We start from the raw sequence: 25,381 nt of genomic DNA, 5'->3' as shown, positions 1-25,381 counted from the left end.
TTGTCGCCTTTTGTGATCAGCAAACCGTCTCCAAGCCACGGTTTGAAGAATCTACAATGGAAAATAAAGAGGATTATTTTAGGTAATATTAGTAAGCAATATCTTATACATATATAATAAATGACAAAATATCCAGAATAAAATTTACACCTCTTGTTTTACATATTACTATAATAAAGCGCAATATACATTTTAGTGATTTTATTAATTATTAATTCGACATCTCACTTGTATTCCTCGGATTTGTCGATATGCGTCGAACTACTCAAGATTATTTCAATATCTCGTGGATCTGATATAAAGGCTACTGTTTTTGTACCGAAATACACGCCTCCTGTACTTCCATACTTTTCATAAAGTTCAATAGCTTTCTCTACCATTAATTCGGGAGGACATGTAAGAGGTAATAATCCATGTCCTATAATAGGTATGGATGGTGGACCTAAATGAAGAAAAGATTTGTTGTAGGATAATTTAATAAGTGAATAATAATCAATATTGATGAAGATTATTCGCTAAAAACATATTTGCCGAGTAAAAAGTTAAAATTTATTTTTTATTATTAATATATACGTATACCTGGTAGTTTCTTTATGAAACGAACTGCTCGAGAGGTTTCGATGTAATAGTACGCTGCAATTAACACTGCAACGAGCGTCAGCAGAGAAAAAGTTACGATCGACGTATAAGATGTCGTAATTGGATCCGTGTCCATTGTGATTTAAGGAAAAGTACTGTCTCGTGATAGTGACGTAGCGACTAGTGCCGATATTGAAAAAAATACAAGATTCAAAAAGAATCATAGTACTATAACAGTGCTTTAATAAAAATATTTTATTCGTTATTGACGACTAAAGAAGCCATGTTATTAATCACTTGTCAACGGTAAATGCGTCTCTAACTCGGTCGCAGTCCTGACCGATATATTTTATAAGCTGGTAGTTTAGACAAATTTACGTATATGTTACTTTTTAATTATACAATGACCTCGCAATCTTATTGCTTGCTCATTTTCATGTCTACCTATATTCATTACGCAAATAACACTATTCTACAAAATTAAACTCATTTTCAGCTTCAAAAATGAAATCAGCTAATCTTTATTAGAGGAGCGCAAGATGGCAAGGACAATTACTAAGACGAGTTTATCACAAGCAACGTTCCAAAAAATAAAGCACAAAATATATATACTTACAAAAATTATTTACAATGAATGCATAATCTCTGAATTTCAGGTTCTTGGATAGACACCGTAAAGCGGGCGCGCGCACAAAAGTTTTTACGCGAGAATTCGACTGACAGAGCGATCGAATAAGCGGTTGAAAAACGAGTGAGAATCCTGAGTTATTCGCCTGTCGCAACGAAACGTCCTTGTCGAGGGAAGGAAGGCCTTTGCTTCGTTAATTGCCTATGTTATTTCATGGTCGTTACTTGGCGAAACCTGTTTGTGACATGGGTGATTCTTTTTGTCCAATAGAACCGTGGTTGTCTCATAAAATTAACGTTTATTTGGTCAAGAGAAAGTTAGACGAACTTTACAGAACGAGTCATTTGACGAAAGACCCTTGTCATAACGATCGTAGATGATTAACGCAAAAATCATGATACATGTAATGCTCGAAGTCAATCACGGTCTCAAACAGTTAGTAAAAAATTTTAATTAGCTCTAGTTTCGATGATATATGTAAGAGATTGGAACACCCAAAAACCACTTTTTGGTCGATTATAATTTTTTATCGAAACATGACAAATAATTTAGAATTTATTAAGAAAAAATTCAAATTTTTGCAAATATAATATTTGCTTTCTTAGGATAGTTTTTAATTTTATTTGCAGGAGTTTATGTACTTGTCTGCCTGTCTACATCCAGCGCAATTTCCTAACGGATCATGTTAGTCATTCATTAATGAGATATTTTGGCAATATTGAAAAAATTAATTTTATCCTTGCTACAACTCTGAACTTTTTAAAACTATACTCCTAAAAATAAACCTTATTATGGTGAGAAATAGTAACCTATCAAGTGTCTGAATGAGATGTATATAGAATAAGTTTTTGAGGTCTCTGAATACGAATCTAATATCAAAATTGCACTTGACCCGTTAGGAAATTGCAGCGGATATAGATAGGCTGACAAGTGTACACAAACCACTGCAAATAATAAAGTTAAAAATTACCCCAGGAATGCAATTATTATATTTGCAAAAATTTGGAATTTTTTCTTGATAAAGAAGATATGAGCTTCCTTTTGAGACATTTCCGAATTATTTATCATGTTTCGTTGATAAGTTACAGTTACAGTTGATCATATATAGCTAAACAAGCGGTTTTGGAGATTTCAACTTTCAACCCTCTATATTATAGAAATTACAACTAATTAAAAATTTTTACTAACATATTCGGATTTAGTGACTCCAAATTAGTAAAGATTGGCTGATATTGTTTCCGAAGCATTTTTGTTATAGCGCAGTGTAGCATCACGCGTTCGATTTCGAGCGTAAGTTAGTTCGTCAATGTGGAAACATTGCCCCATAATTGTAAGTGCAACGCTTTTTAATAAATGACCGGAAATCGACCTGCCAACATTATAAAAGAAGCATTAGAAATGCAATAGCCGTAAGTGCAACCTTTTTAATAAACGAACGGAAATCGACCTGTCAACATTATAAAAGAAGCATTAGAAACCTGAAAAGTATAAAAAGATTTTTGTGACATATGATAAAGTAACGAAATTATTGGTATATCGTAATTATTGACGTGTCATTGTTAATTTCAATTTTAATTTTAAATTAATACAAATCGCTTTTTTGTATAATATAGCAGAATATTTATTACGGTATTATAATTAAAAACAATAAATAAAACGTATAATAAATTCAGACTATTTGAATTGCAATGTACTTGAATATAAAACATTTTCCTCATGCAAACATCAAATTATTCGGAAAGAGGTGGTGAGGACTATCATATACGCGTAAAGAGTGTGAAAGTATTATTATAATTATATTCATTGAACGAGATGTTATAAATTGTATTTAATTTGCAATGCATTTTCCGTTTTTCTTTTAATATTAAAAATCTTTATGAAGCTTTCAATAAACTTGATTAATTTTATAAGTAATTATTATAGTATAGAATGTTAAATTAAACAACGTGTGTATAATAAGTAAAATGTATTTTAAATATTTCGTAAAAAGATATATCAAGTACAAGATCGTAGAATATTTATTTTAAGCTTAATCAAGGCACTGATATTTACAAGAACGTTGATAGCACTAGTGACGATGGAAATATCGTCTACGTCCGTATATAATTTAAAGGAAGTTCTAATTCTAAAATGACACTTTCGACATTTTCATAATACTTTGATTCAACTCGAGACGAAAGAACGATCGAGTATTGTAACGCATTTGTAAGTAATATAAAATTTACAACAAAAATATATAATATTTTTTATAATCGACATCGCTCTTGTAGAAATGTATACAATAAAACCGTATTATATATTACGAAGCGTGTATTATAATAAATATAATCGCATAAATTAATATACATTCGCAACATGTTCATCGTTTCTGTTAGATGGTAAAAGAATCATGCTCATATTGTAACTATTAAATAATATTTCTATGTATTTGAGGGAGAAGGAATTGTATCTCTTGATGAATGATAATTAATTATAATAGTGACAATTAAAAACCTGTTCGCATTGCTTTATTTCACATATTTAAGGCACGTGTACATACACATTTTTCTATCACGCTGTTAAATATTCTCTTAAAAAATTCATTAAAAAATATCTAATGTTTATTTGATTGCTGCAACGTCATATATAATATAATGACGAATGACTACTTTCGTTCTTGGATAGATCGTAATATCGCAAACAAGTAGCACGACATCATGTATAGAAAAATGTAACAGTAACTCTTATACGTTAGTACCTTAAATCCGTCAAAAATTTCGAGTATAAAAAAGATATAAATATTAATATAACTTACCGCCTACGATTAGTTAAGGCACTTTTATGTACAAATTTTGATTGTGTCTCGCGCTGCATTTAAGTCGATTCACAGATTATTTCCATACAGGGTGTATCAAATACTTAACAAAGCTAAACACGAGGAAATGATAGAGGACATATAGAGTGATGCATATAAACTTTATATATATATGTATAATTTATATATATATATATATATAATATAAATACTTATTACACATAAATATTAGAATATATACACATATTTAATGTATATAACATATTAATTATTATTTATACAGTTATATATTTTTGTATATTCTGATATTTACGTAGATAATTAGAATTTTCAATGAGACTCATAGTCCATCATAAAAAATATTTGCAGGAGTATTACAGCCAATATAAAAATAATATAATTTATACAGCCAATCTAATTACGTAGTTCTCTGCATCATTTCCTCGTTGATTAACTCATTTCTATAGATACACCCTACATTATACTGTTTTTTATTATCTTAAATATATAACATGTTAAATTGTGCAATAATAAACACACGGCGTAATAAATATTTTATAAACATTGTCTATGCAAATAAGAATATCATAATTTAATCTTTCAAATCTTAAACACGTGTACTGTAAAAGTTTAATAAAATAGCGTATCAACGATCGATGATGATATTAATACAACAAGAATCATTGTTTATATTCTATAGCATGGCATTAACAGATGTTATGCGCATTTATCTCAATTTTACATTTTCGCGCAAACAGTTTCGTATAAATACAATCATGTTTATAATATAATTAAATTAATTGTACTTCTTGGGATATAAAGAGCCGAGAAAATAAGTATTTTCTTTCTGGAAGCGCAAAACGTTATTGTTAAAGAGAATTAAAATATTTTTCTCTATTGTCTAAAAAAAGAGACGATTGATTAGTACAGTCGAGAATATGGGCAACGGCACGCTAATTCATGAAATTAACGTAATTAATATGTATTGGTATGTATTGTAAATAAAATAATTTTCAAAGCTTAAAGAAGATTTAAGGTACACTGCAATGAAAATAAGCAACCGTTCATAAATATGAGGTAAGGCGACGTAATATCGAGATTTAATTTGTTTTTAATAAATCTATTCTAATTAAATAAAAATGTTAAATTAAGATACATTCTTTACATTCTGTTGATAATCCGAAAGACGAGGTATAATAATGAACAGATCTGCTCAGCGGACAAGTATTCACAACAGTAAGTACGATTTTCCAACTTTTGTTATCAACCACAATACACACACTCGTGTTTATGATATCGTGTCGATAGATTGTTGAGAGGATCTTCTCATCCAGGTCTAGTGAGATCATGCGAAATTCGATCGAGGCGTATTATATTATATATAGTAGGCTTCGAATTTTGTTGCAAATATTGATCTATCCTAATTGAAACCTGTAACTGAAAAAAATCACAAAGAAATATTAACATTCTATGTGTGTGAGGCAGGCAATTAAATGTGTAGACATTAAATTGGTATGTAAATAGAACTAATTTTGTTACACACAGAGTGGTCCATGTTCTAATTACTTTCTGTTGTGAGAATTAATTTTCACAGTTTCGTAATATTTCACATGGCTCATTCTGTGTATTTTTACGATAGAAATCGAGTCCTTTTTCTTTTATTGTGAAATTCTGCGAACGTACGAAAATTGTCTTCCTCGCGACAACCGTTACTATCCGAAATATCCACGAACCCTTGTCGAAGATTTATATCGAAAGAAAACAGTTTCCATCACAATTTCGTGATCCTGGGAGTAAGGGAGGGAAAAAAGATCCCGTCTATCCTCGAGAGATCTTTTGTCCCGTCTCGCTATTGTGTTCCGTCACTGGATCGCGCGGATCCTCGTTTAGCTGTATTGGGGAAGAATTAAATTCGGAAACGGACGGACGAAACGTCGCGGACATCCCGTAGATTCCGGATATATCGTGGGAAAAAACGCATGTACAAATAATGTGGCAAATTCTCATTTTTCTTTGGAAGAAACCATCAGGGGGCAAAGGAGGAACAGGAGGATAGTTTCGGTATGAGAAAAAAGCTGTCAGAGATCCCTGCTTTTCGTGTTACACATTGAATTAAAAAGCGCTGTAAAAAAAGTGACCTGGAATGGAAACGTATAATTAATAATAGATGCAACGCAATTTATAATCCGAATTGTGATTCTAAATATTATATTCAAAAAATAATATAAATATATAGCAGTATTATGAGTCAATTTATAACGTGATGCAATTTGAATTATCATACAAAATTGAACAGTAAATTATATAACCATTGATCTTAATGGATATCTTTTAAGAAAGGTGTTATAGGAATGTATATTGTATTAATTAAGCTATCGAGCAACGTAAATTTTATAGAGAAAAATAGCGATTTTTAATAACAAAAACAGAAATTTAAATAAATTTCGAGGAAACTCTGCATATATCGTTATCCGTTTTGAAGCGGACGGTGTCTCGTAAAGAGTTCGGTGAAGAAATATCTTTCTCTGCGTAACCGCAAAGACGCCGATAAAAAAAGTTTGAGGAAAGCGTGTATGGTATACATAAGTGGCGAGAGATAAATTAGAGAATCTGCCACGCCTGTACTTTTAAGATCCTAAGAACCGACGTGAAGTGTTCTTTGGCGAAGTATTCGTTGTCTCCCGAATCTGGAAACCCTCACTCATTCCTTCTTATCTGGCGCACGTTGATATTGCGTCTCGATAACCGAAAGAAAAGCGTATTTTTTAAACTGCAATTGAATTTCAGCTGTTAAAGAAAGTACAGAATTATCTGCATTGAAATATGCAGTTGGATATTTTCTTGATAATATTAAAAGAACTTGAACACTAGAATTTAATTAAGCTATTATTATATATAAAAATAAAAAATGATTAGATATCTAATATTTTATTAGAATATTGAAAAATTTATCGAATTATAATCATAAAAATAACAAAATATAAAAAAAATATATAATTAAATAGAAACAAAATGCCTATATTTTCGCACTAGAATTAATTTAAAAAATCGAGAATTTAGCAGTACTAAAATCGGCTCCAAACCGTCACCGTCGTTTTAAAGTTGTCGCGCTGCCATGCTGGTAATGTTTATTGATAAGATAACCAACATGCGGGTTCCACCAGCATATTGTTCGTTGGATTCTTTGTTCTACGTACTGAATGTCTGTGGAATAAGTCGAAGGCGGAAAACGACTATGACGATCGCCATAAACTTCGTCGCGTGCTTATTTCACAACACAGTTTGCGCTAATTTATTAATAGTCTCTACTTGAGTTATATATTATTTTTAAAAACTAATTTCTTTTTAAGAAAAAACAGAGAGAATATACTTTTTGATATTTTTTAATAAAATATAATAGCTAATTTCTGCTAAATACAAATATTACATTGTCATTTAAAAATTAAAAGACAAATTATTATATAAAAGAAAGGATTTATTTCTTTTTACTGTAAAATATATTAGAAGCTCGTTATATATATAAAATAGGTGATTTTCAAAATTTCTTTTTGGTTGCTGTAATCTTATATATAGTATATATGAAGAATCCGCGTAAGTACAGGAAAAGCTACTTTTCTTCTTCTGTTTTCTTTTTTTGCGTAGCGAATTTATGGACTTCTTCTGCCATCGAAGGGCCCTCAAGAAAAATTCTCACGATTACATGGTCGCAGCACGACCGTATCTCATACCATATTTAATCTCTATAATACGTTTCAATTACTAAAGCGAGACGCGGCCATTATTTACTGCAACTTTTAGCCTACGGCTCTTTCCGGCCACCCCTGCACACGCTCCTACCAAGAAACTGCCGTGTCCGACGCGACGTTACGCCACTTCGATTAATTATCTTGATTACCGTGGATTATCTCGCGCTTAATTCGCGCATAACGCATTTCCGTTATCGGTATAATATGTTATTCCAAAAAAGAGATTTAATTGGACTGACTGCGGCTCGGATGAGAGAGGACGGAGAGATCCGGGCTTTCACCTCGCGGAATAACGCGATGTTAAAACCTGGGCCTCGTGTACCCCTCGCGGTGCTGTCCCCCGCGCGAGAAGCGAATTAAATGCGAGGAAGAAAACCGGCGCAGTGGTCGCACACACCAATATAAGTAACCGGGAGCCGAGTAAGGAATTTATTAAATTAATTTGACGCGACGACGCATCTCGTAAACTTCGTAGATGACCTCACTTTATAATTGTCGAGAATTACTTGCTGGCCGCTCATTCCAGGCCCTCGCGAGCCTAAAGTCTAAAGCTCCTTTTACTCCCTGCGCTTCTTGTCGTATCGCGATATGTTTCTGTGATAACTATATTTCCACTGAGAGAAAATGTATACATGAAAAAAGCGCGGCGCGTTTGTTAAGAGAAAGATAAATGAAATTTTATGGTAAAATTTGAAAGATTCTAAAGAAATAATTAAGATAAATCCACAAATTAGGAATATTTTTGACAAACTAAAATTTCGCGTTTTATTACGTAACGTATAATTTCTTCTATTTTCTTAGAAAAAATAGAAGAATAAAATTTTCTCATGCAATAATGATGACAGAGTTAATGACTTTGAAAGCAACAATTCCGTGCGAGGCGTTTCACGGCCTATGACTCGACTTTTTTAAATCGTTATGCCGCGCATATGTCAGTGGGAGCAGCAAGTCAGCTTCCGTCGCCCATCAGTCGATCAACGTATGTGCATCCAGCGCTACATGTCGGCCTGCATGTACGGCACGTGGGCGCTACGCACGTTTCTAAGGAAACCGCGACTTCTATTTGTGGCACGGCGACTGGCACCGCCCGCCAGCTGATTTTTTTCCCCCGTCCGGAATCGAATGCATCGGTTATCGCTACACAACGGTCACCTTTCTTCCCTCTAAGAAATATACTCATTTAAAATTTACCATACAGAAATTGAAATAAGTCTTATAAAAGTCGTAAAAATATAGAAAAGAAATGTAACGAGACTCTCTGGCGAATCTTCCAAGAAATTTCATTTTCTTTATTATTGTTTAAATTTGTTTACGTTATGTGTTTTTACGCGTGTTAAATAAATTGCTTAATATAAGTGAATTTGAACGAAATTAATGAAAATGAATCTCTTCTTAACGTTGATTTTGTTTTTTAAACACTCACACAGATATTTTACAAAAATATCGGAAAGTATTTATAAGATGATTTATACATGCTTATACGGATATCGATTTAAAGTTCCTCTAACATAAGTGGATTTGAAAGAAGTAGCTCGGTCGTGAAGCGAACATGTGTCAGATATCCATGGGAATTGATGACCAGCAATTGGAAACCAAGAAGATTGAGGAAGGTCTGGTTGCGAGATATTTCAAGAAGAATATCCAACATATGGCTAGACGTTCCGCCACTTCCGTTCGTGGTTGCACGCTTTTAAGATGACACACCATGATCCACCAGCCATGTGTCCCCCAAATTGCATACTGCCGACCATTAAGGTTACGCTGACCTTCGATGCACAAATATGACAGAGAAACGAAATTTGGAATTGCAAAAGTAAATCAATTGAAACTTTTTATTGTCGAAGGAAAATCTAGGTATTTAAACATAAATTATCACTTTTTTTTTAATAATTCCGAAAATGACATTTTATAAGAAAGTTCTTTTCTTATCATCATATCTAGGGTTAAGTAAAGATAATTATAAAAATGATAAATAAGAGATTGTTAAATAGAAGGAACAACATTTTTATGCATTATTGAAGCATTATAAAAATTTGTTATCCTTTTCGATAGCAAGATATGCTCTTTAGTATAAATATTCTTTGAAGGAGAGGGGTTCACGATGCGACAAAAACGTAGGAGGGACCGTGACATCCAAGTGTCACGTCGGCACGTACTTCGCAAAGTGGTTCGATGCGTAAAGTTTATTTTCGAGCTCGACGTAGCACGTGTTCGGGACGAAGCGTCGAACACGAGTTTCCACTTGGCGGCATTTCCGCGACGCGGGTATCACGTGTGCATCCTGAACGTGTGCATCGGACACGTAACTCGCGACACCCAAACGAACACCTCTATCTTTATCACGTTCGTCTTTTTTGCGAAAAACTTGTATATCATCGATTGCGTCAAAATCGAGTAGTCTTCATTAAGTATTCGCCTTTTCATCCACTCGAGATCGACAGTAAAAAAGTAAAAGATATGTCATAATAATGTAATTTTTCATTAAATAATAATACAGTTTTTATGATAAAATAATACGATGTAATAATATTTAAAAGACCTACCTACATGGCTATCGAATTATGACCATTACTCTTGCGTTTAAAAGGGTACGCGAGTTTTTATGTAATTTATTGTTATCGGCCGGACTCCCAACTTGAACAGACAACTTGAGTTATAAACTCGTCGGAAACTTACCTATGGTTACACGTGCGTCAGCCGTTGCGTGTGTTGTTGATGGACGAGTCTTCCCTGTTCTTGTTCCCACCAGCTGACGACATCCATGAATTCTCCCGTCTCGGTGATCTCTTGCTTGTAGTAGAGGGCCCCGGCGAAGGTTTCCGGGCTGGTCGCGTAGACGGTCGTCGCACCCTCTTCGCTGTCCCCAGCACCGCTGTAGGGTGACAGAATCTGCGGCTCCAGATTCTCCTCGTTCTGAGCATAATACTCCGAGGGCGGCGAGGCCACCGAATTTGGCGATAGTCTGGAGAAATTCTGTCCACCGGTCATAGTTCGCGGTTCCAAGTTTTCTTCATCGCCTGCCGAGGATGCGTAGTAGTCACGTGGGGATGGAATAGCTGTCCGATTGGGGGATAATCTGTGAGAAAAAGAAATAAAATTAATATGTTTAAAGAAAAGCATGCTTTTAGCTCTTTCTACTCAAGCGCTTTAATTACATTATTAAGTTATATTTAATGTGATCATCCATATAATTATTTTATAAAGATATAAGTAAATAAAATAGAAGCGCACGTCTTTCTCCAAATTTCTGTCTTCTTTCAATTGTTTCATCTTAACATTCAAAATTTACCTGGATAATGTAATTTTCGATTTGGTAGCACTTTCATCTTCTTCTTCATCCACATGTTCCCCCTCGTTGTCTTCCGCGGCTAGTACATCATCCTCGAGAACAAGTCTCTCGCCAGAGCCATTGTGAGTCGAAGAGATGACGCTGCTGGTCGGAGAAGGCGCGCATTGTACACCGACAGCAGTCTTGGAATCATATTCCACGCCATCGGCTTCGGCCAGGAGCCTCTGAAGGCCTCTGATGTACTCCACTGCCATCCTGAGAGTCTCTACCTTCGACAACTTTTTACCCCTGTCACCATAACCCGCGGCAATGTGGCTCGGAATGTGTTGTCGCAATGTGGCAAATCCATTGTTCACTTGTTTCACGCGATTCCTCTCCCTGGCATTTCTTCGAGCAACAGCAACAGGCGGTGGTTGTCCATTCTTGCCGTGCTTCTTCAATCTGGAGGGATCGTACGGGGGTAACACTGTCGTGGAATTTGTTGCGTTACTGCTGGTGTTGTTTTTCGGGACTATCAACGTTGGTTGATTACCGATGATATTGTTCTCGTTATCTTGTAACGTTCGCAGCAACATCAATTGTTCTTGATCGTTGCCGTTTATCTGTACTCTATTGCAAAACACCGTTACCCCCATGGTCGCCATTGTGCTCGTTTCAACGAGTTCTTTTCGGTGACACGAATCAACGTAAGGCCTTAGAATGTGTGAACTATCAGCGAAGTCGACCGCGATATTGTTCCAAGCTGAAAAAGTTAATTCCTTTCGTAAAGTTTAACGTTGTAAGTAATTTTTTTAAGTGATTTATCGAATGTTATCTTTATCGTTTTTATTAAATAATAAATAAATCTAATGAGAATAATTAATGTAATGGAAATGGAATATAATTAATAACAAATTTTACACCTACGTTAAAAATTATATAGTATCGCGATAAATTATGGATTCCACGAACTATTGTGCTTTGAATATTGTACCGCGTAATTTCCACAATAATGTTGATTAAACGAGTTGCGTTAGGAGACACAGCGGTCGATAAACGACACTAATGCTTGTCGAGGACGAATCTAATTGCTGAGCTTATAAATAAAACGTGTCCTCTTCTCGGAGACAAAGGCGATTATCGACGTAGACCGTTCGACGACGCTACGATTGGGTATCAATTCAAATCTGGGTCAGACCCTTTTCGTGTTCGCAAAAAAGCATTATAAATATTTTATATGAAGACATAACACTTTCAAATTGTGATTAATGAGATATTCTTAAATGTTTATTTGTAAAGAAATAGTATATTATACATCTAATTTTCTATCTTATATATACTTTTATTCTTCCCGAAAGCTGACGATTCGAGATAAAAATGCGTGAATTTTTACTGTAGTCTTTTACAAGAGCTTATAGCTTCTTCCTTTACTAACTCATGAAGCTGATGACCCAAACCGAGATCTAATTGTCTCGCTGCCGGTCGCCACAGCTTAAGTAAAGCATGAGGTCACCGTCTATTCTTCTCCACGACGCGACGGTCGTCGACTCCTCGGAAACTATTATCGAGATCTTTCAAAACAAATCTGTCTTAACGCACGTTATCAGTATATTTTGATGGAAAATTTATTTCCATCTAATATCAAATATTATAAATTTCGTTCTGTGCACATATCGTTCGCTTACGACTGAGCACTCGCCGAATCATTGCGGTTTAATTTAAATTAATTTAATTTTTTAATAAAATTGAATTAAAACAGTGGGTCCAATTATAAAATTTATTTATAATTTTAATTTACTTTTAATTGAAAATAATTTACTTGTGCAGTACGAGTTACTGCTGTTATTGTGCCAATTGCTATTAAGCGCACTATAAAAGACGTTATATTTTTAAAGCGATATGGCTACTCAGTTGAATACTTACCGAAGATCAAGGTGACGCTTGATGAAAATACTCTCTAATGTTTGCCATGAACACAAATCGTTTGACGATTTCATACACAACACACGTTTGATCATCAAATGTTTATACAGATGAATAATAACAGTCGTTATGAAATAGGAAACTGAAGAGAGAGAAAAATTGGAGACATTTAGATTTTGATATTTTATCCGTTCATGTGTCTCTCATTGATATTTTTTCGCGCAATGTTATCGATTAGCGCACTTTTCTTCTTTATTAGAACGTTGATCGATGTACTGCATGTTGCACTTACGATGGACACAAATATTGAATTACAATCCAGCTTTCGACCTCGAAATCGCAGTAGTCACTATGTCATCCACTGTAAATTGTTGAACACACCGTAGACATTCAAATAATTAGAGATCAATATTGATCTAATGTTCCCAAACAAACAGTATATAGCTCCGTAATTTGTGTTTGAATTATTTTGGCACGGTGTAATATTAATGTAGATTTGTCAGGATCGATCTGTTTTGTATTTTAAGTCGCCGGCACACACGAAACACATTTAACACGTATTTTTTTTCTATAAAAAGACATTTTTGATGTCCAATATATACGAGAAGAAGATTCTCTTGAAACTTCAACTACACGCACTCAAGTAATCCGTTCGATTGAAAATCTTCATTCATCACTACTCTTCACTCTTCACTTACGACGATCCACATGGATCGTGTGGCGAACAATCTGGTCCACGTTGATTTACGAAACGGAGCGGTAACGGAACGGAAATATCGAGGGTGCCCTTAAGAGTACAAAGACCCCTGGGACTAGCTGGAAGCTCGCGTTTACCGTCGCTGGAAGGGAGATCTTCACGATCGCGTATCACCAGCACCTCTGTTCGCCGATCATGCCTCCGTGGTATGCACTACATGGCGTCCGCTTCGAGAATGAGCGCGGACATCGATAGATGGGTTACGTTTCAGCATTTTGCCGTGCCGCGCCGAGTTGAATCGCGGGGTTGGAGCGAGAAGGGAGAAGGGCGCCCGTGCGCGAGAGGGAGCGAAAGTTGTGAAAGGGAAGAGAGGAAGAGAGAGAGAAAGAAATGGTGGGGATTTTCAGCACGCGCCGCAGCCCCTCGTTTCTTCTCCCCCGGAACTGAAAAAGGGGGACCGTGCGCGCCATATGCCCGGGTAGAGAGAGAGCGTGTGCCGGTTGTGCCACTACGTGTGTGGGTCTACGGCCCAGCAATAAATGCGTGGCGCACATTGGTGCGTGCGTACGTGCGTGCGAACGTGCGTGCGTGCGTACGTACCTTGCCCGCAATTACTGCTTCTTGTATCGGCCGTAGAAGACTATACGAAAGACAAAGTGATCTTGGTAATCTAATGTGTAATTGAACGGCGGTCGATACGCGATTAAAGGGATCTGTATTATTATGTACTTTAGCCCTTATTGGCCTACGATGATACACGTGCCGACGGCGAAGTAATATTATTATTATGTAGTCATGTTTATATTGTTAGTCTACTTAGCGCCTGTCTCTACCCGGCATGTCCTATCCTACTTGCATACAATATGTTATGCTAGAAGTTCGTCATCTAGAGGCATTAAGTTGCCTATGCATTTTAATCAATATCATTATTATATAGAATTTTTTTTAATTTCAGAATATTTTCGTGGCCAATATAGAATATATATACTTGATTTTATCACAACTATTACTTATTTAATAAAGAACTACTTTTGTTGGAATATTGCGAACTTCATAATAGTGATCAAAGATTATATAATGGATATGTGTATCAAACAAATGCAATTCGTTCTTGTATTTCTATTTTTTACGGTCAGATTTTAATTTTCACTTTGTAAGTACGGCATAGAATGTAACATGAGAAAAATACTCCATAAATTTTGTATATTATGATAGCACTTGAGAGACGAAATAATAAGACTTTAATGTAGCTTTTAGTGACTTCGTACACTTTTACTTGCAAATAGTATTGAACTGCATCTCAAATCTTTCAACTGTATAAAAAAAATTTTTGAAAAAAAAATAATTCAATTCCACCTGGCATATTTCCTACTGCGGCAAAAGACAGGAAGAAGCACACTCGCTCGTCGCGCCGCGGAAGTTTCGTGTTTCGGGGCGTACCGCTCGTGAGAACGACATACCAAATGCGAAATATAATTTTTGTTCGGGAAAATAAAAAAGACCGGTTCTAAAATTGTCTACTGGCGGACATATCGTTATTTAAAAGCTTCATGCTTTATTTCATAAAAAAATTGTCTCAAGACTTTGTTTTATTAGCAATTATTTTTAAAGGTATCTACTTGTCTTAAAATAAAAAGATAGAAAAAAAGTGAGAGAAATTGGTTCGAAACGCCTAAAGATTCATATTAAATAATCAGGAATTGCTGTAGTTGCAAAATGGTGATTGAGTTGAATATTGAATTAGAGCGTACCTAACTGTAATTTTTATGCGCATACGTAAATTATAATTTAGAAAGCAACCGCGATAAAAAGCTTTTCATGCCGGGGGCTGTGCTGATTATGCCTAAGGGATCGGAGGGTTCAGTAGGATTCGACCTAGATCTAGTCTGCATTTGTGCACCCAAACCTGAGAGCCCCTAAACCGACCGTACGATTAAAACGGAGGCCCGAATTTATAATATAATACATTATGTAAACTGGGGCTGTGTGCCTACAAAACCTCGTGCGCAGAATTTTAATTTTAGATTTGCAAAGCGATAATATTATTTATTAAAATGCGATAAATGTCTAGAGTCCAAGATATTTATGTCTCATAAATCTGAATTGATATTTTATTGATAATCAGTAGTTCTCAGTTAGCAGTTTTTATGGTATAGCAGGACGAAATGAACACTGACTTTCCGTTCCATAACAGCTGGGAAAAATCTGTTTATAGGAATAACGCGTATGGTGCTGTCGTTTTCCCATATGCGAGAAAAATCCTCTCCTTCCGTAAGGGGATTAACGCAATTCGTGCGCGAACGGTTTTCACGTGACACCGATTAGTCCTTAGCGGTTAAGACGATGATTTATGAAATCTTTCTCGAGGATGATGCTTTCTCTTCTCGCTTCCTCATTATTTTCATTGAAAACGGGAAAGGATCAATCCTTACATATGATACTCGTTAACGACGATGGGATATTTCCTTCTCGAGTAAATTGATGGAGGCCGGCCATTCGATGCGGGTTTGCTTTTCGCGTAACGCACAATTGAGAATTTATATGACGTGGTATATAAGAAAAATACGTGTAAAGACGTCACGCAAGGAATATAAAACGGCACATATGTGCACATATGTGCATACATGTTCGTTGTTGCACGACCGCAGCTCCTAAGCGTCGTGTCTTATCGCGCGTTAAATGTGCGTAATTCAGCGATTATCATTGCGAGAGTAACATATATCGAACGCTTGCCATTTAAAACCGATGTCAAACCAGGTGGAGTCCGAAATCGCGGTACCTACCGTGCCCCATAAAGTCCCCGGATATGTTGATCCGGTAGTTGCGCGCAAACAGACTCAAATATTTTCAAAGGCGTATACGCGGCCTCGGCGAAGCCGAGCTTTTTGCGTGCGCGCGAGAAGAGGGAAAAACGTGCACGTCGGAGCACAAAGTGATCTGATCCTGATTTACGTATCCAGACGAGGCGGCGCGATCGTAATATCCCCCGATCGGCCTCGTTCCCGCCACGGCACTCCGTATATCACGGAGTTTCGGTATTATCGAGCGGCGCATCGATGCCGCTCGCGACCGTCCGACTGATAAGTTTACAGGCTCATCCGGGGGCATTATGCGTCGGAGAAGATTCTCCAACAATGGGAGACTCGGTGGGGCCCCACGGCGGTCCCCCGGTTCTCGCGCATAATCCCCACGAGCACTTCTCTCTCGTGGGATTCCGCCGAGGCGTGCGCCCCCTCGGTGCCCCTCGGTGCCCCTCGGCACCGGGAGATTAAAGTTCCTCTCGCGAGGGTCGCCGCTCTATATATTTCGTTATAAATTCGGCTGCGATTCTCGTTCACCGTGGCTTATAGTATTGGCAGTGCCGGTCGCGCTCTATATGGACGTGAGCGTGGCACCATTCCCGACAGTCCCCCGCTAATTTCCCGTATTTATTGTTAAAGGGATAACCGTCGAGGTTATTGATGACCGTATTATTGTGACAATGCGATGCCTATTTGATCACATTGCCGTGGCGGAACGTAAGCTCTTTCGTCTTGCACGCAACATACGGCGCGCGCACCCTTTAAATTTACATTTCATTTAAATTCGAATGTTTCGAATCTATATATTTTCGCTTTTAAAGATCTCGCCGTTCTCTTGCTGAACACTATCATAAAGATTCGTAGTAACGAAATAAACGTTATTGACTATATTTAAGTATTGATCGTGAAGTGCTAGCTTCGTTGTAGGTTCGTTCGTATTGACGATCGTCACCGCCTGGCACGAACATGACTCGTTCTTCCGGTGCGACGGGGTGGAGTAATAAGTCCCTCGACTCACGATTATCGGTCAAGTCATGCCAGCACGAGCGCAAGTTCAACGTGTAAAATTCGTCGTGCAGCCTGATGCGCCGCGGGGGCCCACGTGCTTAAAAAGCGCTAATAACACGACGAGTGCTTCAGACTTCGTCTGCGTTAAGCGGCCGAAGCGGTCGACAGCCGCGGCAGAAAGCAAGAGGCAAGAGGGATGGAATGAGAAGGAGAGGTGGTGGTGGTGACGGGGAAGTAGGGAGTAAAACGAGGCAGAAAGGGGGTGGATCAGTGCGGGCCCTTTGTCACGACGCGTGCCCCTGCACGTGTGCACGACCAATGCCTACGCACTTCTGTTACGCACCATGCTTCGTTGCAGGGGCGGATTTCGAAGCGATAAATTCGAACGGCGCGACAGTGCTTCGGAGGAATGAGTTGCACTTCCGTTCTGCCTGCAATTTAATTATTATCGTGCGGTCGAATTAATCGAAAGTGAATACAAATTTTTGCTTTCATTTAAAAAAGTCTATGAAATCACAATGTAACAATAACATCTAAATTTATTATTAATATTATCTTTAAATAATAAAATCTAATCATAACAAGAAAAACACTATTTAAGAATATTTTAACTAATTGTAAGGATAGATCTAATTAATTACATTAAAAGATATTTTAGCCAAAAAAAATTTCAATTGTAATTTAGGGGATGTGCATTGGATAGAAGCAAGGAAGAAATTGCGATATCATCGTGTTGTTTTCATGACACGCAAGATATATTACGTGAAATAGTCGATTCCTTGTTTCTCGCCCCGACCCTGATTCGAGGCGCACTTACGCTCCGCTATACAACTCGTCCTACGTGCCTACGTAGGTGCGTTCTATTCAACTACGAAAGGTAATTCTACTCCCCTTTTCTCTATCGGGCCCACCCTGCCACGGGCTGAGCTTTACAATGTGCAAAATTATACGATCAGGCTGCTCGATCTACTCTCCCCCTCTCCTGCGTTTCACGCTGACTTTGCTTGAATTTGTCGATTGTAAACGATACTCGTGCGTTTTGTGCAACATAACACGAAAATTTTTTGCATCAAATTGTATAACGGCGAACACACGACCTTTTCGTCAAAGAAGTGGCATTAAAATGACGTAATGATGAATGTATCAATTGTAAGAAAGACATTTTCATTATTAAATATGTACTTGTTATAAAAATAAAAAAGTCTGAGTATTATTATAATTAAGTGCAGAATTTTTCATCAATTTCACCCTGTAAAGACAATAAAGATCCTTATTATACTTATTGATTCAAATATTATGCTTCTGTGACATATTAAAATATTTTTTCCTATTATTAATCAATTGCATATAAAAATCTAATTTTATTTGAATCAAAGACGTGCTTGTCAATGTTAATTACATTACGTCATGTAAATGTTTCTGAATTATACGGAAATTAAAATAGTTAATTGCTTTATTGATTCTGTCACCTTCACGCGATTACTAAATCTTCAGAGTACGGAAACAGTCTGCAGTTGTCTGGATTATCTCAACTTTTAATAGTGCAAGAAGAGAACTGTCTTCCAAATATTCGCGCGATCTCTTAGCGGTACCTTTGCGCTTCAAGATAACAAAAGTAAAAAAAAAATTCTTCCTCCCCCCTCCTTACGCGCGAATATTTGGAAGACAGTTCTCTTCTTGCGCCATTAAAAGTTAAGATAATCCAGACCGTTTCGATGATAAAAGATTCGAAGGCGCAAAAAGTCCAAGCCGTTTCCTGCTCCAGGATTCGGTGGCTGGTAAGAGAGGGCGCAGAAAAGAGCCGAGAAGAAATCGCTCCTTTTTTTCTCTTTCTCTCTTTTCTCCCTTTTTTTTTGCTACACGTAGTCTGTTCAACTCGCGCGGAGACTAATCCGTAGCGCCAATGGATCTCACGCTCCTCTTTTTTTGCCGACCCTCGGCGAAAATGCCACCGCGACGATCTTACGCGTCGCTTCGCCGAAGGCGTATGACGCGACCGCTCGCGACAAGAAGCCAACTGTCGTCAGTCGTGTCATCCAAGGATACGCAGCGATGATAGTAATCAAATGGCGGTCGGCGGTTTCCTCCCGGAAGCAACCATATGCATCCCGCTCGCGATATGCTCTTGTCTCGCGTTGATGTCGCGTCGATTGCAAATGTCTTCACTGTTCAGAGAAACCTTGTGGTTGTGTATGCATTAATGTTTTTATTACCGACCCTTGATCGCAGCGAACCGATAAATTCGCCTCATTTTAGATCGCTATACAATAATTTTGGAATTATTTCGTAGTATTAATTTGTATATGATTAGAAACAGTATACAATAGGCAAATTATTCTAATTTGATCGTTTCTTGTATACGCTCTTCTACATATACATTCTACACATGAAACAACTTTAAAAAGTACGAATAATGTTATTTGTACTTTTAGAGTAATGTGTTTGAAAAATATAATGGAATACGTTAAACGTCATTTAAACTACTTTTCCCACAGTCCACCTACAGTCATCATAGCTGAAACCCATTGTCCGCTTATTACACGATATAATTGTGTATTATTATTACAAACGGTAACTTGTTTGAAGCAAAAAAAAAATAAAGATAATTACCGATGCATGTAACGTCGCATCGCGGCGTCGGACTCGTTTCGATTGTTATCGAGACGCGCGTGCATGTGTGTTATAACTTACAACCTCCGACCTACAGGCATAGAGAGTGCAAGAAGGAGGCTTCTGTGCGGCTCGAAGTCGCGTGGCCGAAGCGTGGCTGCGACTTACCGTCCTCGTTCATCCTGCCGGTTGGAAGGAACCGGATGACGGGAAGGGGACGGCAGATACGCGCGAGCGACGGTGCGAGCGGGACGACCGATGAGAGGCGCACTTCGTTCGTGTGCCCGGAACGAGTGACGTGGGACCAGCTGCGCTTTGGGGTGCCCGCTTCGTCCGCTTCGTGCTCGCGCGCGAACGGGATCTCGTTCGTTCGGTCTGCGTCACAATGCAACGATCGCCGACGTGTCGTGTTTTCCTCTCCCGCTTTAAAGGGAACGAGACAATCTTCCGGAGACGACCGACGCTCTTTCTCTCTTTTTCTGGCCATTCAGGCCAATCGGGGCACACGCGTTCTTTAACCCTGTCTCCCGCGGGATTCGCAATTTCGCTGTCAGCGAGATTACGTTTGGTACATGAAAAACGATATATAGGTTGCGCCTGAGAACCGGCGACCGGCGAGTATCATTTCAGAGGCGGGCAGGTTCTCCAATCAATTTGCAAGTATTTTCATCCTCTTTCGCAGAGAGTGCAAGTTGATGTTTCGACATAATCGAGCAGGATACTTTGAGACAGATAATTACGAAGAAGCAAAAAATATATTAATGCCACACACCGACGGACAGACAAAGCTTTGAGAAATTAATATCGAACAGAATGGGAACGGTTGATTGACAGTGATTCCGAAATTTTTTTACACAACCAGTCGACATCGTTAATGAAATGCATTTACGTTGTGACTTGCAGATCTCGCGACGCGATGCAACGCAGGTGAGAGTAACCGATTTTGCACCTGGAGGCATCGCGAAATTGAGCAACATGAAATATCGATCGTATACCGTCGACAGCGCCTCGACATTTGTTGCAACAATGTAAGTCGAAATGATTAATTAATTAATTAATGAACTAGCGAGTTACGCTCTGATGACTTTCTCATGTCACAATGTTACACATTGTTCGGCATGACTTTCTTGAAAATCTTTCAATACATTCACAATATTAAGATACGACATACACGAAGTCTTTGCAAGAATTTATTTAATTAGATAAAATATAGGAATAAAAAAAAATATATTGATAGATTAGAAAATATGCGATTAGGCATTTTGTTCGTATACGGATAAATTTTTAGTAACTGAGATCATGTGTTAGAAGTCTGTCTGTAAAAATAAAAATTGAAACGCGTGAGCAGTCGTGCGCGCTACCAAGGCAGGGTACCCGAACAAAATCAAAACGTGCCGGGTTGCGTCCGCGCCGACACGAGCCAACCCCTCAGGTTCGATTTTCCTCCCTACTACATTTCCTAATTACGAAAACACTCGTTTCCTCGGACATTTCGGGGGGAGGTGACGGGGTTCGTTTCCGACTTCCTCTCATCGGGCAGACAGTCGGTTCCTGGTCTCGGACGAGCGATTCTCTCTCTTACGGCTTGCGGCTCCGACATACGCGGGGCATAACATATGCGGGCAGATGGTTTCTGTCCCCCTCCGTACCCCACCTACCCTCTCTCTCTCTCTCTCTCTCTCTCTCTCTCTCTCTCTGTACCTCCCCGCACCGACTCCCTTCCCGGTACATTCGATTTCTGGTCTCCCCTCTTCTGCTGCATCGCGTCTGAGCGGCGACCCGAGCCGAAAAAGCTCGGGGCACCCTCTACGAGCGCGCGAGTGCTCTTGCCTGTTGCCCACCCCAAAAATATCCCAAGACTCATCCAACCACCCTGCGCGGCACTCATCAATAACGTGCGCAGTGGTTCTCCCCCCGACTCGTCAACCACTTGTGGAGTTTCCGCTGATGACAATAACGGGAATTTCAGTAATAGAAAGTATATATATTTTATCTTCATTTTTTTGATATTCTTAAACAAATTATCTATATTGATTTATGATGGAAAACCATCGTAGCTTTTTCTTTTAGCGTAAACAATGTTTCAGCAAAATCTATATTAACAATTAACGTCCATCGTATTCCACGACATGTCACGATAGCAGTTGGATACGCCAAAGTTCCGACTGCCATCGAGACCTGACTCGGGAATCGATTCACTCGTCGCCACGTCACGTCTTCTGTCGAGAAGAGCGTTTTGTAAGGTTCGGGCAACCTTGCACACGTGAGAGAGAGTGGCGCAGGAGAGTGAATTTTAGGGGTGGATTCAGCTCCGTGGCATGCGACGCTATTCTTTTGTGCCTTCGACCCCAGCGAGGCCGACACTGCCTCTCGTTTCTCTCTTTCTTTCTCCTTTCCTCCTCTCGATTGCCGCGGCGTACACCTCCTTTCTTCCCTTCGTCCCTTCGCCCCTGCCGTGACCGCGCTCGTGCGCGAGGGGTGCCCCGCAACCCTCCGTCTATCAGGGCAAGCGCCTGCACATGCGTGTTCGCACGCGAGGACAACGGATCTCATATTGTATTTCACGTCGGGAAAGCGCGCGAGTAAAACTGTCGTGTCGCTTAATGTATTCGCGGCGTGCTAACGAGTGTCTGTGATTTATCGCCATCGCCGAGAGAGACCCCGTACTTTCCTCTTGTCGTCGTTGCTACGGCGAACACTTGACGCAGAAAAAAAAGGATGCAAATCTTATATACGAGATAAATAAATATAATTTAGAGAAGCAGCTTATGTATTTTGATTTACATTTTTCTTTTCACGCATAAAACCCTTTCTTCTTCAAGATTTTAACGTTTGTCGTGTTTTGTAAACTGAGTTCAGTTGTATCCCAACACCGTTTTGTTACACGTTTAGCCAATTCCTTATTTTTAAAAGGTCGACAATTCTGATAATTCCGGATAGTCGGAGAGAGACCGCGTATTCCATTGAGAACCTCTAGTGTCGCTACGCGATATCAGTGCAGTTATTCCGGATCACGGTCTGTACGTATCGGTCCCGGAGTCCTGGGCAGGGGCGACATATGCCACCTGAATGCCGAAAATCAGGGGGAGCAGTCAGGTTTCTGGATCGAGTCGAAATTCGGGGATGCAAATAGAGATTAGCCATTGCCGACACACCGCGCCGCGCCGGGCCGGCTTACCCCTACATACGTGCGTGCGTGCGTACGTGCGTGCGTGCGTCTGCATTAGTCGCGTATATATGCATACATAATTTATCGCGCCACGCATCGATACGGGGTCTGGCGTCTGTTATTGTTAAAAAACGCGGTGGCCACTTCGACACAATTGTTACGGCGCATCGCACACGCACATAGACACATAAATTGCAAATTTGGTGTTTTTTTTTATACTGTATGCACCGGTCCACTCGGGGGGGGAGGGGGGCAAAAGAAGAGGGTATATGTAATACGCTAGGTGCACAATAACGACTGCACTAGCATTGTGCCATTGTTACTTATTTGCATCCATTGTATATTTTATTGCCGTGTGTTCGCCTAGTATTGCAAATTATATTAGACGTCTAACATGTTTTAGGTATTCGAAAATGTCTAAAACAAATTACTATATTATGCAGTGTATTGTAAAGTTATCGTTAGAGATCCATATAATTTCTAATAATTTTGTTGTGAATTTGTCCACCAAAAAAGCTACGATATATTTAAAAAAATTAAAGTAATTTTTGGAGATATGTGTATAGTTTAAATTTCTTTGACATATATAATTGAAATTGTTTTTGTTTTATGAATTGATACATTGATTTTAAAATCGATTGCTTCATACGGTTAATATCTAGAACCGAATATATGCATTGATTTCGATATTGGAATCACAAACTGAATAACGTTATCGATTTCGGACTCAGTTGGATAACAATTACTTAAAACGATTTCACATATCGATTTCGAAATCAAATATTGATTGCCACAATGTTCAAGACGTAAAAAAAAAGATCGAAAAACGACTTTCATTCTTCACTTGAAGCATGCCGCGAGTCCTTTCCTGAGCGGATAAAGGAAATCAATTTACACATAAAAATGCGGTTATTACTTTTTGCCGCTTAATGAAACGCAAGCTTGTCGTTGCGCAATGCCCGGTTCGGAAGAGATGCATGGAGCGCGAAAGAGAAAGAACGAGAAGAAGCCAGGGAAAAATTTTCACTGTCTGACGTCGATGAAAGCAACTCGTAAGAAGTAGATATCGGTATGACACGATCAATTCTTTAGAATAAAGATCCTTCGACGCGGGAGAGACGTAAATGAAAAAGAGCAGGACGGAAGAAAGAGGAAAAGAAAGAAAAAGAAAGACACATTCCAATCCACGTGGAAATAAATCTCCATATCTGACACGAAATGGAACACTTTGGCACTTTTCTACTGTAAGCCACGGATGAATATCCCCGCCGGAGGAGACAGAGAGGGTGGGGCGAAGCGCGGAAAAAGGAACCCGATGATTTCTACTTCGCTATGAAAGAAGTTGCGGACTACCAAGAGGATGGGTCCGGGGGATAAACGCACGAGAAGGATAGATAAAAAGAAGAATGAAAGGAAGATGAAGACTGGATGAAGAAATGGACCCGTCCTCCGATGGCACGGGGACCGTCTCAAATCCGTTTCTTTGAAGAAGTTTTCTCGTAGCGGTACAGTCTCTTCTTCTTCGTGCATTCCCTCGCCAGTCTTTTTTTCGGGTTTTGATGTAGGAAAGGGATGGCACCATTAATATCATTGATAAATTGCTACTAAAAATGCGAAATTCAGAATACGCGAAATTCAGAATGCGAAATAACGTTTGCTTCAAATTAATAAAACTGTCATTATTTTTCTGGAATTAGCAAAAATAATATTGGTAGAAGCAGATAATTTAATTGGTCGAGTTGGAAGAATTGATCGAGCAGAATTGGTCGCAATTAATTTTTATAAATTCTACTCTTCCTATCCTTCTTACTTCTATGACAAATCGCGTTCGTACAATGGTGGACTCGGTAGCAGACAGCAAAAGAGAGACCCTCTAAGGTCAATGTACAGGCTCGGTTTGGTCGCCGATCAGGTTCTTTTGTCCCTTTTAATCCGCAAAGACGTTGCTTGCGTAGCTGTGCCAACTTCCATCCGCTGGCTACTGATTTGTTGACTCACCTACAAACCTAAAAATCCTACAAAGTAGACAGGAAATCGGACTTGAACATGTGTAATTCTTTCCTTCGGTTTCCTTCATTGTTTGTCAATTTCGTTTTTAACCAAAAATATTTATTTTAAAAAATTTAAACACGATAAATGGAAATAATTTTTTCTTTCG

At 38.4% G+C, this 25,381-nt stretch overlaps 2 protein-coding genes across 5 annotated transcripts in view; both read right to left on the bottom strand.

The window, feature by feature from the left end:
• Positions 1-715, bottom strand: part of LOC112468725 (cytochrome P450 4g15-like) — a 13,372-nt gene extending 12,657 nt beyond the window's left edge. Inside the window, exons 1-3 of the mRNA XM_025038038.1 lie at positions 580-715; positions 229-442; positions 8-51 (exon numbers count right to left, since the gene is read on the bottom strand). Coding sequence (XP_024893806.1) covers positions 8-51; positions 229-442; positions 580-715 — 394 coding nt within the window. The remainder of the gene's footprint in view (positions 1-7; positions 52-228; positions 443-579) is intronic.
• Positions 716-5,013: 4,298 nt separating this feature from the next.
• LOC112468743 (achaete-scute complex protein T8-like) lies at positions 5,014-25,106 on the bottom strand. 4 transcript variants are annotated; one of them, XM_025038076.1, is made up of 5 exons: positions 13,773-14,068; positions 12,939-13,506; positions 11,037-11,778; positions 10,424-10,823; positions 5,014-5,438 (listed from the first exon to the last, which is right to left on the bottom strand). In XM_025038076.1, the coding sequence occupies exons 3-4, from the start codon at positions 11,678-11,680 to the stop codon at positions 10,430-10,432; spliced, it is 1,038 nt and encodes a 345-aa protein (XP_024893844.1). In that variant the 5' UTR covers positions 11,681-11,778; positions 12,939-13,506; positions 13,773-14,068; the 3' UTR covers positions 5,014-5,438; positions 10,424-10,429. The 4 variants fall into 4 exon arrangements, with proteins under 4 accessions (XP_024893844.1, XP_024893846.1, XP_024893845.1 ...); XM_025038078.1 differs by lacking the exons at positions 12,939-13,506; positions 13,773-14,068 and adding an exon at positions 25,034-25,106; XM_025038077.1 differs by lacking the exons at positions 12,939-13,506; positions 13,773-14,068 and adding an exon at positions 19,153-19,423.
• Positions 25,107-25,381: the final 275 nt, after the last annotated feature.

The sequence above is a fragment of the Temnothorax curvispinosus genome, unplaced genomic scaffold (genome assembly GCF_003070985.1).
Source record: "Temnothorax curvispinosus isolate PA1 unplaced genomic scaffold, ASM307098v1 QBEX01001931.1, whole genome shotgun sequence".
In the NCBI taxonomy this organism is placed as follows: domain Eukaryota; kingdom Metazoa; phylum Arthropoda; class Insecta; order Hymenoptera; family Formicidae; genus Temnothorax; species Temnothorax curvispinosus.
This window is presented reverse-complemented; position numbering and strand designations above follow the sequence as displayed.

Coding starts and splice junctions, on each gene's coding strand:
- LOC112468743 (XM_025038078.1), bottom strand. CDS start 11,680: ATGGCGACCATGGGGGTAACGGTGTTTTGCAATAGAGTACAGATAAAC. Junction 10,824..11,036: donor TCGAAAATTACATTATCCAG/GTAAATTTTGAA, acceptor TTTTTCTCACAG/ATTATCCCCCAATCGGACAG.